Raw genomic sequence first — 16,071 nt, 5'->3', positions numbered from 1 at the left:
GGGGGAGGGGGGTCAGCGGGGCGGCGGGGGGGGGGTCAGCAGGGCCGGGGGGGGGTCAGCGGGGCCGGGAGGGGTACGGGGGGTACACGGGGGTGCCCTCGTCACCCCCCCCGTGCCCCCCAGTCAACAAGCGCCTGGACGAATGGGTGACCCACGACCGGCTGGACCTGAAGCGGGTGCAGGTGCCGCGGAAGGAGGCCAAGACCCCCACCAAAAACGGGCTCCCCGGCTCCCGGCCCGGCTCCCCCGAGCGCGACCCGGTGAGGGGGCGCGGGGCGGGGGGGGGGGGGGGGGGGGCGGGGGGTGGCCCTGGGGGACGTGGCAGGGGCGGGGGACGGACGTAGGGGACACCCCCAGCCCCTTTATGGGATTTTGGGGACATCCCCAGGGGACAGCGGGGGGGGCTGTGGGGACGGGGGGGGGGGCTGTGGGGATGGACGTGGGGGACACCAGAAACGGGGCGGGGGGGGGGGCGTGGGGACACCCCCAACCCCCTATGGCACTCGGGGGACACCCCCAACCCCCAGGGGACAGAGGGGGGGGACACCAGGGAGAGCGAGGGGACAGTGGGGGGGGGGCTGTGGGGCCAGGGGACAGACCTGGGGGGGGCTTTGGGGACAGATTGGGGGGGGGAGGGGCAGGGACCAGCACTGGGGACACACCGGGGGGGGGGGGGTTGGCCCCGGGGGGGCCGGCGCTGGAGCCGGGTGGGGACACCCGGAGCCGCCGGGGACAGACCTGGAGCCAAGGGACGTCCCCAAAACCCCTCGGGGGGGGGGACACACACGACGACACCCCCCCAGCCCCCGTGGGGGGACACCCTGGGTCCGGCGGGGACACCAGGAGCTGTTGGGGACAAGCAGAGTCACAGCCACCCCCGTGTCACCCCCCACCCTGGGGACACCCCTTGGCGGGGGGACGCACACCCCCAAACCCAAGAGATCCCCCCCTTGGGGACACCCCCACTCCCTCGGGGACACCCCGAGCCCCCTGGGGACACCCCCAGCCCCTTTATGGGACCCTGGGGACACCCTTGACCCCTCTGTAGGACCCTGGGGACACCCCCAGCCCCTTGGGGACACCCCCAGCCCCTTTATGGGACCTTGGGGACACCCTTGACCCTTCTATAGGACTTTGGGGACACCCCCAGCCCCTTTATGGGACCTTGGGGACACCCTTGACCCCTCTATAGGACCCTGGGGACACCCCCAGCCCCTTGGGGACACCCCCAGCCCCTTTATGGGACCCTGGGGACACCCTCGACCCCTCTATAGGACCTTGGGGACACCCCCAGCCCCTTTATGGGGCCCTGGGGACACCCCCAGCCCCTTGGGGACACCCCCAACCCCTTTATGGGACCCTGGGGACACCCCCAGCCCCTTGGGGACACCCCGAGCCCCTTGGGGACACCCACGCCCCCCGGGGACACGCGGCGAGTTGGGGGGGGGGGGGGGTGTGGGGTGTGGGGGCAACCCGGCTCATGGGTGGCGGGGGGTGGGGGTGGGGGGTGGGTGCCACCACCCTTCGCTTTGTCCCCAAAGCCACGCGGTGTCCCCACGTGTGTGTCCCGTGTGTGTCCCCCCCCCCCCCCCCTTAAACGCCTCCTCTTCCTCCCGGCGCAGAGGAAGAGCCTGGACCTGGCGCTGCCGGCGGCCGGGAAGAGCTTGCCGGGGCCACCGGGGCCACCAGGGCCACCGGGGCCACCGGGGCCACCGGGGCCAGCGGGGCCGGGGCCCGTCACCCTTCACTATCACCTGCCCAAGGAGAGCGAGGCCGAGCCCCCCCCGGCCCCCCCGCCCGGCGGGCAGCGCCCCACGGTAACCCCGCCGTCCCCAGTGGGTCCCTGTCCCCAGTGGGGGTCCAGGTCTGTCCCCAGTGGGTCCCTGTCACCGGCAGGTCCCTGTCCCCAGTGGGTGTCTGGTTTTGTCCCCAGCGGGTGCTTGTCCCCAGCGGGTCCCCGTCCCTGTCACCGTCACCAGTGGGTGCTTGTCCCCAACAGGTCCCCACCGCTGTCCCCGTCCCCAGTGGGTGTCTGGTTTTGTCCCCAGTGGGTGCTTGTCCCCAACCGGTCCCTGTCACTGTCCCCAGTGGGTGTCCAGGTCTGTCCCCAGCGGGTCCCCATCCCTGTCCCCAACCGGTCCCTGTCACTGTCCCCAGTGGGTGCTTGTCCGCAACAGGTCCCCACCGTTGTCCCCGTCCCCAGTGGGTGTCTGGTTTTGTCCCCAGTGCGTGCTTGCCCCCAGCAGGTCCCCATCCCTGTCACCATCACCAGTGGGTGCTTGTCCTCAACAGGTCCCCATCCCTGTCCCCGTCCCCAGTGGGGTGTCTGGTTTTGTCCCCAGTGGGTGCTTGCCCCCAGCAGGTCCCCATCCCTGTCACCATCACCAGTGGGTGCTTGTCCGCAACAGGTCCCCATCCCTGTCCCCGTCCCCAGTGGGTGTCTGGTTTTGTCCCCAGTGGGTGCTTGCCCCCAGCAGGTCCCCATCCCTGTCACCATCACCAGTGGGTGCTTGTCCTCAACAGGTCCCCACCACTGTCCCCATCCCCAGTGGGTGTCTGGTTTTGTCCCCAGTGGGTGCTTGTCCCCAACCGGTCCCTGTCACTGTCCCCAGTGGGTGTCCAGGTCTGTCCCCAGTAGGTCCCTATCCCCAGTGGGTGTCTGGTTTTGTCCCCAGTGGGTCTCCACCCCTGTCCCCAACCCCAGTGGGTCCCTGTCCCCAGCAGGTCCCCGTCCCCAGTGGGTGTCTGGGTCTGTCCCCAGCGGGTCCCCATCCCTGTCCCCAACGGGTCTCTGTCACCATCACCAGTGGGTGTCTGGGTCTGTCCCCAGTGGGTGCTTGTCCCCAACAGGTCCCCACCGCTGTCCCCGTCCCCAGTGGGGGTCTGGTTTTGTCCCCAGTGGGTCCCCATCACCGTCCCCATCCCCAGTGGGTCCCTGTCCCCCCCAGCCCCCCGGTGTCCCCATCAGTGTCCCCACAGGGTCCCCCCCACGGCCGGGTGTCCCCATCCCCATGGCAGGGTGTCCCCTGAGCCTCCCCCCATCCGGGGCAGGGCTGTGCTGGGGCCATACTGGGAGCACTGGGGGGGCTGCTGGGGTGATACTGGGAGCACTGGTGGGGTACTGGGAGCCCTGGCAGGGGGCACTGCGGACTGCTAGGGGCTACTGGGACAATACTGGGAGCACTGGGGGACTACTAGGGTGATACTGGAGGTTGCTAGGGGCTACTGGGGCAACGCTGGGAGAACTGGGGGTGTACTGGGGACTGCTGGGGTTACTGGGGCAATACCGGGAGTATTGGAGGGGCCACTGGGATGATACTGGGAGCACTGGGGTTATACCGGGGAGCTCGAGGGGCTACTGGGGCAATACTGGGAGCACTGGGGGGCAGCGGGGATGGTAGCTGGGAGCACTGGGGCTATACTGGGGAGCTCGAGGGGCTACTGGGGCGATACTGGGAGCACCTGGGAGGGGCAACAAACCCTCTTCCTGCTCCCAGCTGCCCCCCAGCAGCAGGGCTGGGCCTTACTGGGAGGGACTGGGAGGGACTGACGGGTGTCCCCGCAGAAGCGTAAGGTGGAGGTGGTGTCACCCGCCACCCCCGTCCCCGCCGCCACCGAGACCTCGCAGGCCTCCGTCTTCCCCCAGGTGAGACCAGTGCTTCCCAGTAACCGCCCAGTAACCCCAGTAAGAACCCAGTAACCCCAGTAAGAACCCAGTAATGCCAGCGGCACCCCCCAGTAACCCCAGTAACTGCCCAGTAGCAGCAGTGGTTGTTCAGAAACTGTGTTCCCAGCAGTATCAGGTGGCAACTTTCCAGTGACACCAGTAATTTCCAGTACTTCCCAGTAATACTAGTATACCCTTAACAAAAGCAGTAATTGCCCAGTAACACCAGTATCTGCCCAGTAACACCAGTAACTAAGCAACACAAGCTGTAACTGTGTGATAACGTTTCATTCAAACCAGTAGCAGCTGATGATTTCCCCGTAACTTCCCAGTACTTCCCAGTAACGTCTCAGTACTTCCCAGTAACACCAGTAGTCTGATAGTAAAAGCAGTAACTGGCCAGTAACAGTAGTAACAAACCAGTAGCTAACCAGTAATCCCAGTAACTAACAACCAAGACCAATAGGTGTGTGGTAATTTCTTATTCAAACCAGTAACAGCTGCTGAATTCCCAGTAACACCAGTAATTTTCTAGTACTTCCCAGTAACACCAGTATTCTTTTAATAAAATGAATCAGTTTGCAGTAGCTAACCAGTTATACCAGTAACTGACCAGTAGCACCAGTAACTACTAGTAAGGGCAATGGCTGTGCGGTAGCTTCCCAGTAACACCAGTCATTTTCCAGTACTTCCCAGTAACACTAGTAGTGTCTTAGTAAAACCAGTCAGCGCCCAGTAGCAGCAGTAACCCACCAGTAGGCAATCAGTAACGCCATTAACTAACCAGTAACCAACCAGTAACTAACCAGTAACACCAGTAGCCAACCAGTAATGCCAGTAACTAACCAGTAACACCAATAACCGACCAGTAATCACTTATTAAGTGCAAATTAGGAGCCCCCCCCTTACCAGTAACCCCCCAGTCCTCCCAGTAACACCCCCCCTCCCTGAGGGGGTCCCCTATCCCTTTGGGGGGGGTCCCCAATCCCTGGGGGGGTCTCCATGCCCTTGGGGGTGTCCCGTGTCCTTTTGGGGGGGTCCCCAATCCCTTGGGGGGTCTCCATGCCCTTGGGGGTGTCCCGTGTCCTTTTGGGGGGTCCCCAATCCCTTGGGGGGTCTCCATGCCCTTGGGGGGGTCCCCAAACCTGGGGCGGTGTCTCCAGTCTGTTGGGGGGGTCCCCAATCCCTGGGGGGGGCTCCGGTCTGTTGGGGGGGTCCCCAATCCCTGGTGGGGTTCCTCAGTCCCTGGGGGGGGGTCCCCAATCCCTGGGGGGGGGTCTCCAGTCCTTTGGGGGCGGTCCTCAATCCCTGGGGGGGTCTCCAGTCTGTTGGGGGGGTCCCCAATCCCCCGGGGGGGGGGGTCTCCAGTCCTTTGCGGGGGGTCCCCAATCCCTGGGGGGCGGGGGTCCCTATGCCCTTCTGGGGGGTCCTGTGGCCATGGGAGAGATCCCCAGCCCCTCGGGGGGAATCCCCACATTCGGAGGGGGGGGCCCCAGGATCCGAGGGGTGTTTTTTTGGGGGGGGGGGTGCTGACCCCCCCTCCCCGTCGCAGAACGGCTCCGCGCGCCGGGCGGTGGCCGCCCAGCCCGGCCGGAAGAGGAAATCGGCCTGTTTGGGCACCGACGAGGTGGGGGGCGCGGGGGGCTGGGGGCGGAAACCGCCGGGAAATGGGGAAACCGGGGCAGGGGAAGGGGAAATGGGGCTGGGGAGGGGGAAACCACTGGGAAATGGGGAAACTGGGGCAGGGGAAGGGGAAATGGGGCTGGGGAGGGGGAAACCACTGGGAAATGGGGAAACTGGGGCAAGGGAAGGGGAAATGGGGAAACTGGGGCAGGGGAAGGGGAAATGGGGCTGGGGAGGGGGAAACCGCTGGGAAATGGGGAAACCGGGGCAGGGGAAGGGGAAATGGGGAAACTGGGGAGGGGGAAACCGCTGGGAAATGGGGAAACCGGGGCAGGGGAAAGGGAAATGGGGCTGGGGAGGGGGAAACCACTGGGAAATGGGGAAACTGGGGCAGGGGAAGGGGAAATGGGGCTGGGGAGGGGGAAACTGCCGGGAAATGGGGAAACTGGGGCAGGGGAGGGGAAACAGCCGGGAAATGGGGAAACCGGGGCAGGGGAAGGGGAATTGGGGTCAGAGGAGGGGGAAACCGCCGGGAAATGGGGAAACTGGGGCAGGGGAAGGGGAAACAGGGTCAGAGGAGGGGAAAAGAGGCGTGAAATGGGGAAACCGAGGAAGGGGAGGAGGAAGTGGGGCTGGGGAGGGGGAAACAGCCGGGAAATGGGGAAACTGAGGCAGGGGAAAGGAAACAGGATGAGAAACCTGGGGCGCTGGAGGGGGGAGCAGCCCCCAAGCAGGATTGCGTGGGGGGGGGGGGGGGGGGTGGGGGGTGTTTGGTGCCACCGAACGCCGCCCCTCCCGCCAGGACTCGCAGGACTCGTCGGACGGCGCGCCCTCGGCGCCGCGGATGACGGGCAGCCTGGTTTCGGACCGCAGCCACGACGACATCGTGACGCGGATGAAGAACATCGAGTGCATCGAGCTGGGGCGGCACCGCCTCAAGCCCTGGTACTTCTCGCCGTACCCCCAGGAGCTGACGGCGCTGCCCGTCCTCTACCTCTGCGAGTTCTGCCTCAAGTACGGCCACAGCCTGCGCTGCCTCCAGCGTCACCTGGTAGGGACCCCCCTCAGCGATTGGGGACCCCCCCCCCCCCCCCGGGGGAATTGGGACCCCCCTCGGGGGATTGGGGATGCCCCTCGGGGGATTGGGGACCCCCCTCCGGGCGGACTTAGCCTCTTTAGGGTGGTTTTGGGGGTCCTCCGGGGTAACGCTGACCCCCCCCCCCGGGAATTGGGGACCCCCCCAGGGCAGGTCTCACCTCCTCAGGGTGTCACAGGGACCCCCAAGGTAACGCTAACCCCCCCCGGGGAATTGGGGACGCCCCTCGGGGCGGACTTACCCTCTTTAGGGTGGTTTTGGGGGTCCTCCGGGGTAACGCTGACCCCCCTGGGAATTGGGGACCCCCCCCGGGCACATCTCACGTCCTCAGGGTGTCACAGGGACCCCCAAGGTAACGCTGACCCCCTCCGGGGAATTGGGGACCCCCCTCGGGGAGGACTTACCCTCTTTAAGGTGGTTTTGGGGGTCCTCCGGGGTAACGCTGACCCCCCTGGGAATTGGGGACCCCCCCCGGGCCCATCTCACCTCCTCAGGGTGTCACAGGGACCCCCAAGGTAACGCTGACCCCCCCCGGGGAATTGGGGACCCCCCTCGGGGAGGACTTACCCTCTTTAAGGTGGTTTTGGGGGTCCTCCGGGGTAACGCTGACCCCCCCGGGAATTGGGGACCCCCCCCGGGGCAGATCTCACCTCCTCAGGGTGTCACAGGGACCCCCAAGGTAACGCTGACCCCCCCCGGGGAATTGGGGACCCCCCTCAGGGAGGACTTACCCTCTTTAAGGTGGTTTTGGGGGTCCTCCGGGGTAACGCTGACCCCCCGGGAATTGGGGACCCCCCCCGGGGCAGATCTCGCCTCCTCAGGGTGTCACAGGGACCCCCAAGGTAACGCTGACCCCCCCCCGGGGAATTGGGGACCCCCCTCGGGGAGGACTTACCCTCTTTAAGGTGGTTTTGGGGGTCCTCCGGGGTAACGCTGACCCCCCCCCCGGGAATTGGGGACCCCCCCGGGCCCATCTCACCTCCTCAGGGTGTCACAGGGACCCCCAAGGTAACGCTGACCCCCCCCGGGGAATTGGGGACCCCCCTCGGGGAGGACTTACCCTCTTTAGGGTGGTTTTGGGGGTCCTCCGGGGTAACGCTGACCCCCCCCCGGGAATTGGGGACCCCCCCGGGCCCATCTCACCTCCTCAGGGTGTCACAGGGACCCCCAAGGTAACGCTGACCCCCCCCGGGGAATTGGGGACCCCCCTCGGGGAGGACTTACCCTCTTTAAGGTGGTTTTGGGGGTCCTCCGGGGTAACGCTGACCCCCCTGGGAATTGGGGACCCCCCCCGGGCACATCTCACCTCCTCAGGGTGTCACAGGGACCCCCAAGGTAACGCTGACCCCCCCCGGGGAATTGGGGACCCCCCTCGGGGAGGACTTAGCCTCTTTAGGGTGGTTTTGGGGGTCCTCCGGGGTAACGCTGACCCCCCTGGGAATTGGGGACCCCCCCCGGGCACATCTCACCTCCTCAGGGTGTCACAGGGACCCCCAAGGTAACGCTGACCCCCCCCGGGGAATTGGGGACCCCCCTCGGGGAGGACTTAGCCTCTTTAGGGTGGTTTTGGGGGTCCTCCGGGGTAACGCTGACCCCCCCCCGGGAATTGGGGACCCCCCCAGGGCAGGTCTCACCTCCTCAGGGTGTCACAGGGACCCCCAAGGTAACGCTGACCCCCTCCGGGGAATTGGGGACCCCCTCAGGGAGGACTTACCCTCTTTAAGGTGGTTTTGGGGGTCCTCCGGGGTAACGCTGACCCCCCTGGGAATTGGGGACCCCCCCCGGGCCCATCTCACCTCCTCAGGGTGTCACAGGGACCCCCAAGGTAACGCTGACCCCCCCCAGGGAATTGGGGACCCCCCTCGGGGAGGACTTACCCTCTTTAAGGTGGTTTTGGGGGTCCTCCGGGGTAACGCTGACCCCCCCGGGAATTGGGGACCCCCCCCGGGGCAGATCTCGCCTCCTCAGGGTGTCACAGGGACCCCCAAGGTAACGCTGACCCCCCTCGGGGGATTGGGGACCCCCTCCTTGGGGCAGACTTACCCTCTTTAGGGTGGTTTTGGGGGTCCTCTGGGGTAACGCTGACCCCCCCCGGGAATTGGGGACCCCCCCCGGGCCCATCTCACCTCCTCAGGGTGTCACAGGGACCCCCAAGGTAACGCTGACCCCCCCCGGGGAATTGGGGACCCCCCTCAGGGAGGACTTACCCTCTTTAAGGTGGTTTTGGGGGTCCTCCGGGGTAACGCTGACCCCCCCGGGAATTGGGGACCCCCCCAGGGCAGGTCTCACCTCCTCAGGGTGTCACAGGGACCCCCAAGGTAACGCTGACCCCCCCCGGGGAATTGGGGACACCCCTCGGGGCGGACTTACCCTCTTTAGGGTGGTTTTGGGGGTCCTCCGGGGTAACGCTGACCCCCCCCGGGAATTGGGGACCCCCCCGGGGCAGACCTCACCTCCTCGGGGTGTCCCAGGGACCCCCAGGGTAACACCGACCCCCCCCAGCACATCAATCCCCCCCCCAAGGGTCCACATTTCCCCCCCACCTCCCACTATTTACCCCTCCCAGGGGGTGCTACACCCCCAAACCCCCTCCCCGGGGTCCAATTCACCCCCCTCACCCCTTTTTTTGCCCCCCCCCCCCCCCCCCCAAGACCAAATGCGACCTGCGACACCCCCCGGGCAACGAGATCTACCGCAAAGGCACCATCTCCTTTTTCGAGATCGATGGCCGCAAAAACAAGGTAAAGCAGGATTTTGGGGGGCCGGGGGGGTCCCGAGGGGCACCCCTAAATGCTGGGGTCCCCCACTGACCCCCCCGGGACCCCCCCCCCCCAGAGTTATTCGCAGAATCTTTGCCTGTTGGCCAAGTGTTTTTTGGATCACAAGACGTTGTATTACGACACCGACCCTTTTCTCTTCTACGTCATGACCGAGTACGACTGCAAGGGCTTCCACATCGTCGGCTACTTCTCCAAGGTTTGGGGAGGGGTCCCGGGGGGGTCCCTGGGGGGGGGTTAAAGAGGTTTTTGGGGAAGCTGGAGGGGCTCTGGGGGAGCTCTAAGGGATGAAGGGTTCTCTGGGGTCGCTGGTGTTGAAGAATGGTGCTGGGGGGGGGGGATTTGGGGGCCTGGAGAAGGGTCTTGGAAGGGGTTTTGGGGGTCTCGAGGGGGTTGGGGAGGGTTTAGGGGGTTTTGGGGGGGGTCCCAAGGGACAGAGATGGGTTTGAGGGGGCGGGGGGGGGAGTGGGGCAGCCCCCTGGGATTTAGGGTCCTCAGCAGGCTTTTGGGAGACCCCCTGGAGTGGGATGTTGGGGGGCAAGGGGTGCTTTGAGGGTCCCTGGGGGGGGTCCCAAGGAGGTCTGGAAAAGTCCTAAGGGGGCTTTGGGGGGGCTCCCAAGGAGTTTGGGGGTCCTGGGAGGTTTAGGGCAGGTTCCAGGGGGTTTTAGGGAAGCCCCAATGGGACTGAAGAGTCCCAAGGGGGTTCCTGGGGGGGCTTGGAGGGTCCCGGGGGTGTCTGGGGAGTCCCTGGGGGGTTTTGGGGGGTCCCTGGGGGGTTTGGGGTGCCGGCTGATGTTTTGGGGGGGCTCACAGGAGAAGGAATCGACGGAGGATTACAACGTGGCCTGTATCCTCACCCTGCCGCCCTACCAGCGCCGGGGCTACGGCAAGCTGCTCATCGAGTTCAGTGAGCGACCCCCCACATTCCGGGCCCCCTAAACCCCCGGGGGACCCCCCCAAATCCCCAGGGACCCCCTCAAATTCCCTTCAAACACCACCCCCCCCCAAGGCAGTCTTCCTCCCCAAAACATGCACTGAAAGGCTTCAAAAATTCTCTGATAAACCCTTAAAACTCCTCGGGCAGGGGGGAGTAACACCCATGGGGACCCCAAAAATGCTTGGGGGACCCCAAAATCCCCTTGACAGGTTCTGAAGCCCCTCCCCAGAGCCCCAGAAGTGCTTTAAGGGACCACAAAGTCCCCCCAAAAGGCTCTGGAAACCTTCCCAGGTCAACACCCCCAGTGGGGCGCCCCAAAATACACCAGGGAACCCCAAAAAGCCTCCACGGGGCAAACTCCGCTATGGGGGGGGAGGAACCCAAAACTCTCCCGGGGGACAACCAGGGCACCCCAGGGTCCCCTGTTGGGGGGGCCAAAACCCTCTGGGGGACCCCAAAATCCCCTCAAAGGGCCCCTGCATACCCTCCTGGGGATTTGGGGGGCAACCCCAAACATCCTCTTGTGGGGTAAATTCTACTTAGGGCACCCCAAAATGCACCAGGGACCCCAAAACCCATCTGTGGGCAAAGCCTGCCATGGGGTGGGACCCCAGTAACCTCCTGTTGAGCTAAGCCCTCTGGGGAGCACCCCCAAAACCATCGTGGCGGTCAATCTGCCCTCCCTGAGTTCTCCAAAATACAGTAGGGGACCCCAAAAACCCACCAGGGAGCAAACCTGCCGTGGGGCAGGGGGGGACCCCAGAAGCACCCTCCCCTCCCCAGGAGGCTAAATGCTGCTTGGGGCACCCCAAAATCCACCAGAGACTCCTAAACCCTTCCCAGGAATGTAGCAAAACCCTCTGGGCGACCCCAAAAAGGCTTCCTGGGGGGTGGGGGGGAGCCCCAAACCCCTTCTAAGGGGCAGGGGCCCCCCCCCCCCGGCGCGACAGACCCCCCCACCCGGCGGGTGGCGTGTCCCCCCGCCCAGGTTACGAGCTCTCCAAGGTGGAGGGGAAGACGGGGACCCCCGAAAAGCCGCTGTCGGACCTGGGGCTCCTCTCCTACCGCAGCTACTGGTCCCAGACCATCCTGGAGATCCTGATGGGGCTGAAGGCGGAGGGCGGGGAGCGCCCCCAAATCACCATCAAGTAAGCCCCGCCCCCTGCCCCCTGGCTCCGCCCCCCCCGAGCAGGCTCCACCCCTTGGCTTTCCCCAAGGCACTTTAGGGAGCTGGCTGCCTCAACTGGCCCCGCCCACCCAGCCCAAAGCACCGCCCACTGGGGGGGTCACACCTGCAGTTATCTATGCCACGCCCCCTCCCTTAGGCTCCACCCCTTCTGGGTCAGCTGGGGAACAAGGCACTGTTCCAAGCCCCACCCACTCCAGGACACTCCCCCATGCCAGACCACACCCTGCTCCATTTAGGCTCCACCTCTTTCTCCCAGCCCCGCCCACCCTGAAGCCCCACCCACCCTGAAGCCCCGCCCACTCCAGGACACACCTCCAGTTTGCCACCCTGCCATCAGGCTCCACCCCTCCCTATGAAAGGTGCTCCGCCCCCTCCCCAGGCCACTCCCTCCATGAGTAAAGCCCCACCACACCCACCACTAAGCCCCACCCCTTCTCCCTGAGACCCCGCCCCTTTCCTAGCCCTCAGGGTTTCCTTGGGGAACTGGGGAGGCGGTCCTTGAATCTGGGGGGGCCAGAAGGGGATGGGGGGGGAGGGGGGATTCTGGGGGTGCCCCTCACCTCCCCACATCCCCCCCCCATCTCCCACCCCCCCAGCGAGATCAGCGAGATCACCAGCATCAAGAAGGAGGACGTCATCTCCACCCTGCAGTACCTCAACCTCATCAACTACTACAAGGTGCGCCCCAAGCCCGGGCTGTCGGGGGGACAGGGGCACCCCGGGGACCCCTAAGTTATGGGGGGGAGCCCCAAAAACCTCGGGGAAGGGACCCGAATTCATTTTCGGTGCATCATGACCTTCGGGGGGGGGGGGCGGGGGGCTGTCCGGGTGCTAGGGTACCCCTCCTGGATCCTGGGGGCTCCTCATGGATCTTGGGGTTCTTCGCGGGCGTCAGGGTCCTTCGCGGGTGTCGGGGTCCCCTCGCAGATGTCAGGGTCCCCCCGCAGGGGCAGTACATCCTGACGCTGTCGGAGGACATCGTGGAAGGGCACGAGCGGGCGATGCTGAAGCGGGTGCTGCGCATCGACGCCAAGTGCCTCCATTTCACCCCAAAGACTGGAGCAAACGGGGCAAGTGGTGAGGCCACGCCCACCCCGCCCTCCCCCGTGCCACACCCTCTCAGGCCACGCCCATCGGCCACACCCTCCTTCCTCATTACCAGTAATTAAACATCATCACCTGGCTCCTCATTCCTTTATTGAAAACGAGAGAGTAGAGGAGGTGGAGCTTGCATAGGCTCCACCCCCCTCAGGGAGGAGCTTCACCTGTGGGTGGGGCAGAACAGGGCTCCGCCTCCTCCTCACTGTCATCAGTCTCGGGGACTGGGGCATGGATCTGGGGAGAGATGGAAAATGAGGGGGGACCCAGGCGTCCAGGCCCCATAAGTGTGGGCCCTGGGCCCTCCCAAACACCCCCCAAATGTAGACCCAGGCATCTGGGCCCCATAAGTGTGGGCCCAGGCATCCAGGCCCCATAAGTGCGGGCCCAGGGCCCGCCCAAGCGCCCCCCGAGTGTGGGCCCAGGTATCTGTGCCCCATAAGCGCAGCCCCCAACCCCTGGACTCACCGCGTGGGCGAGGGGTCCCCACTGCAGCGCCAGCGCGAGCCCCTGTCGGGGCAGGGAACGGCATCAGCCCCCCATTCTGTGATGATGTCAAAGGTCCCCGTCACCGACACCCACCGGGCCTGGGGGGTCAAAGATCAGAGATCAGCGTGAGGCAACAAACGCAGTCTGCCCATAGAATGGGACGTAAAGAGCAACATGGGGGTCTCTACCCCACGCAGAGGGGCAACGTGGCTCCCTCTAAGTGTGGGGCAGCCTCACCTGGGGGTCTCCCTCATCGCCGGGAAGGGGCTCCTCCTCCTGCAGCAGCACCCCCCGGTAGCCATGGGGCAGCGGCAGCTCCCGGCCCCCCATGCGCCGTCCCCGGAACGAGGCCCACAGCTCTGGGGGCAGGGGTCATCACCCCAAACCCGCCCCATAGCAGCCCTGTGCCCACCTCGAAGAGCCCTCCCAGACACCCTCCCCTGGCCCCATAGCAGCTCCCACAGCCCCACAGAAACCTGCCCCTGCAACCCCTCCCCCCAAGCCTGGCCCCACAGCAGCCCCAGTTCCGCCCCCAGCCCCACAGAACCCCCCAGGGACCTCCCCCGCCAGCCTGGCCCCACAGTAACCCCAGTTCCCCCCCCCAGCCCCGCAGAAACCCCTCCAGGCCTCCTCCCCCCAACTCCCGACCCGGCCCCACATACGCGCCCCCCCCCCCCCCCCCCAATCCCACAGCGGCTCTGCCCGCGCTCCCTCACCGCCGCCGGGGCCAGGCCGGGCCCGCAGGAAAGCGGCCACCGGGCGCGGGCCCGTCGCGCCCCACGCGGCAGGGCAGGAGCTGGGCCGGCAGCCGGGGCCGCGCCGCGCCGGGAACCACCCGCAGCCGCACCACCGCCGCCATGGCGGGCGGAAGCGGAAATGACGACTGTAGCGAGCGCCGGGCGCGCCCGGACGCGGCGGAGGCGGCGCGGGGCACGACGGGAGTTGTAGTTCTGGGCGGGGCTGGGCCCGGGGGGCTGCATCGCCACCCCCCACCCCCCCCCCCCACGCCCCCCCACGCCCTATAGGACCCCCACGTGCCCCCCCCCCAGCCCCACAGGGCCCCCCACGTCCGCGTGTCGCCCCCCCCCCCCCCGGACGGACAGACAGACGGACACCGGCTCTGCGCTCCCCATGTTCACGCGGGGGAGGGGGCAACCACGCCCCGACACGCCCCGTCACAGCCTTGTCGTGTCGCGACATGCCCTGACACGTCCCGAGATGCCCCGTCACAGCCCGACACGCCCCCGTCACAGCCTTGTCGTGTCGCGACATGCCCTGTCACGTCCCGAGACGCCCCGTCACAGCCCGACACGCCCCCGTCATGCGCCGCCGCATCCCCTCACGCCTCGTCATGTCCCGACACGCGTCGTCGCGCCTTGTAGTGCCCCGTCATGCCCCGTCACGTTCCGTCATGCCCCGTCATGCCCCGTCACACCCTGACATGTCGACACGCCCCAATATGCCCCGTCACGCCATGTCATGCCATATCATGACCCAGCATGCCTCGTCACGCCCGGTCACACCCCGTCACATGTCGACATGCCCCAGTACATGTCATGTCACACCATGTCATGACCCAACATGCCCCATCATGCCCTGTCATGTCTTGTTACACCCTGACACGTGTCGACGTGCCCCGACACGCCCTGTCATGCCATGTCATGACCCGACACGCCTCATCATGCCCTGTCACACCCCATCACACCCTGACACACATCGACACACCCTGTCATGCCCCGTCACACCCTGTCGCGCCCTGTCGCGCCACGACACGCCCCGACACGTCGGACACGCCCTGACATGCCCCGTCATGCCCTGTCGCGCCCTGTCGCGCCACGACACGCCCCGACACGTCGGACACGCCCTGACATGCCCCGTCATGCCCTGTCGTGCCCCGACACGCCCCGACACGCCCCGTCACGCCTCGCCCTGACACGTCGGACACGCCCCGACACGCCCCGTCGCGCCGTGTCACGCCTCGCCCTGCCCCCGCAGCAGCCGGGCCAGGGCCACCAGCCCCCCCCAGCGCCCACACCTCAGCTCCACCCATCCCCCCCCCCGCCCCCCCCGCACCAAAACCACCCCCCGGGGGGGCAGGGCCGCCGCCGCCACCCATCCCCCCGCCCCTCCCCCCTCCCCCCCGTCCAGCAGAAAGGGGGTGAGGGCGGGGGGAGGGGAGGCCCCCCCGCTAAGACCAAGCGGCTTTGGGGGCGCCCCCCCAGAGCCCCCCAGAGCGCGCGGAAAGCCCGGCGGCGGCGGGGGGGGGTCCCAGGGGGGGGGCAGGGCGAGGGGGCGGAGCTGGGCCTCCAAAGGGAGGGGGAGGGGCGGGAGGGGAGCGAGGAAGTCCCCTCCCCTCCCCCCGCCCCGGGGGTCCCCCCCGGGGTGAAAATGGCGGCGACGGGGAGGGCGGGGGGCAGGGCGAGGCGGGGGCGCAGGGTGAGGCTGAGCTCGGCCCCTCCCCCCCCCAGCGCCGCCACGCGCCCCTCGGCCGGGGGGGGTCGCGCCCCCCCACGCGCAGCTGCAGGGCCAGGAGGCGGGGGGGAGGGGCGGCGCCGGGGGGGGAGGGGTCCCCGCTTCCGCCCCTCCCCCCCTGCAGCTCCAGCCGCAGGCGCAGCCTGAGCGCCACCGGGCCCCTCCCCCCCCCCGCGCCCCCACCGCCCTCCCCCACCCCGCGGGGTCTTGGGGGGTCCCGGGGGGGGCGGGGAAGGGCGGGGGAGGGGCGGGCAAGCAGCGCAGGCAGCAGGGGGGGGAGGGGGCGGGCAGGAGGGTGGGGGCGCCCCCTCCCCCCCCCTCCCCATCCGGGGGGGGGGGAGGGGGCAGGCAGCGGCGGGGGGGGGTCCCCAAAACGGCGCTTAATTTGGGGGGGCCCAGGGCGGCGGCCAGGGCGGCGTGGAGGCGCGCGCGGTCCCCCACGTCGGGGTCGCGCCACGCGCGCCTGCCCCCTCCCCCCCCAAAGGGGGGGGAGGGCCAAAGGGGGGACCCCCAAGAGGGGAGGTGGGGGGCGGCGGCGCTTAAAACGCCCCCCTCCGCCAGCGCCAGCGCCCGCCGCAGGTAACCCGAATTTGGGGGTCCCGCGGGGGGGAGGGGCGGGGGGGGCGTTAACACTTTCAACACCCCCGGAATTGGGGGGTGCCGGGGGGGGGAGGGGGGCGCGAAAACTTGGCCCCGCAGGGCGCCCCCTAGCGGGCCCCCCAA

At 67.4% G+C, this 16,071-nt stretch overlaps 2 protein-coding genes across 2 annotated transcripts in view; one reads left to right on the top strand and one right to left on the bottom strand.

The window, feature by feature from the left end:
- KAT5 (lysine acetyltransferase 5) overlaps positions 1-12,473 on the top strand; it is a gene marked incomplete at its 5' end in the record, with an annotated part of 13,829 nt that extends 1,356 nt beyond the window's left edge. Inside the window, 12 exon segments of the mRNA XM_082012384.1 lie at positions 124-260; positions 1,623-1,817; positions 3,566-3,646; positions 5,220-5,294; positions 6,093-6,341; positions 9,038-9,127; positions 9,222-9,362; positions 9,977-10,070; positions 11,089-11,248; positions 11,886-11,967; positions 12,237-12,333; positions 12,336-12,473. Of these exon segments, the coding sequence (XP_081868510.1) occupies positions 124-260; positions 1,623-1,817; positions 3,566-3,646; positions 5,220-5,294; positions 6,093-6,341; positions 9,038-9,127; positions 9,222-9,362; positions 9,977-10,070; positions 11,089-11,248; positions 11,886-11,967; positions 12,237-12,333; positions 12,336-12,370 (1,436 nt within the window). The 3' untranslated portion in view covers positions 12,371-12,473.
- On the bottom strand, positions 12,470-13,640 carry LOC309415021 (uncharacterized protein). The gene is made up of 4 exons (XM_082012407.1): positions 13,593-13,640; positions 13,114-13,235; positions 12,856-12,974; positions 12,470-12,624 (listed from the first exon to the last, which is right to left on the bottom strand). The coding sequence occupies exons 2-4, from the start codon at positions 13,204-13,206 to the stop codon at positions 12,477-12,479; spliced, it is 360 nt and encodes a 119-aa protein (XP_081868533.1). The 5' UTR covers positions 13,207-13,235; positions 13,593-13,640; the 3' UTR covers positions 12,470-12,476.
- Positions 13,641-16,071: the final 2,431 nt, after the last annotated feature.

Source organism: Phaethon aethereus (genome assembly GCF_964289735.1).
Source record: "Phaethon aethereus genome assembly, chromosome: 37".
NCBI classification, from domain to species: Eukaryota; Metazoa; Chordata; class Aves; order Phaethontiformes; family Phaethontidae; genus Phaethon; species Phaethon aethereus.
The sequence above is the reverse complement of the archived record's forward strand: the minus strand, read 5'-3'. Positions and strand labels throughout refer to the sequence as shown.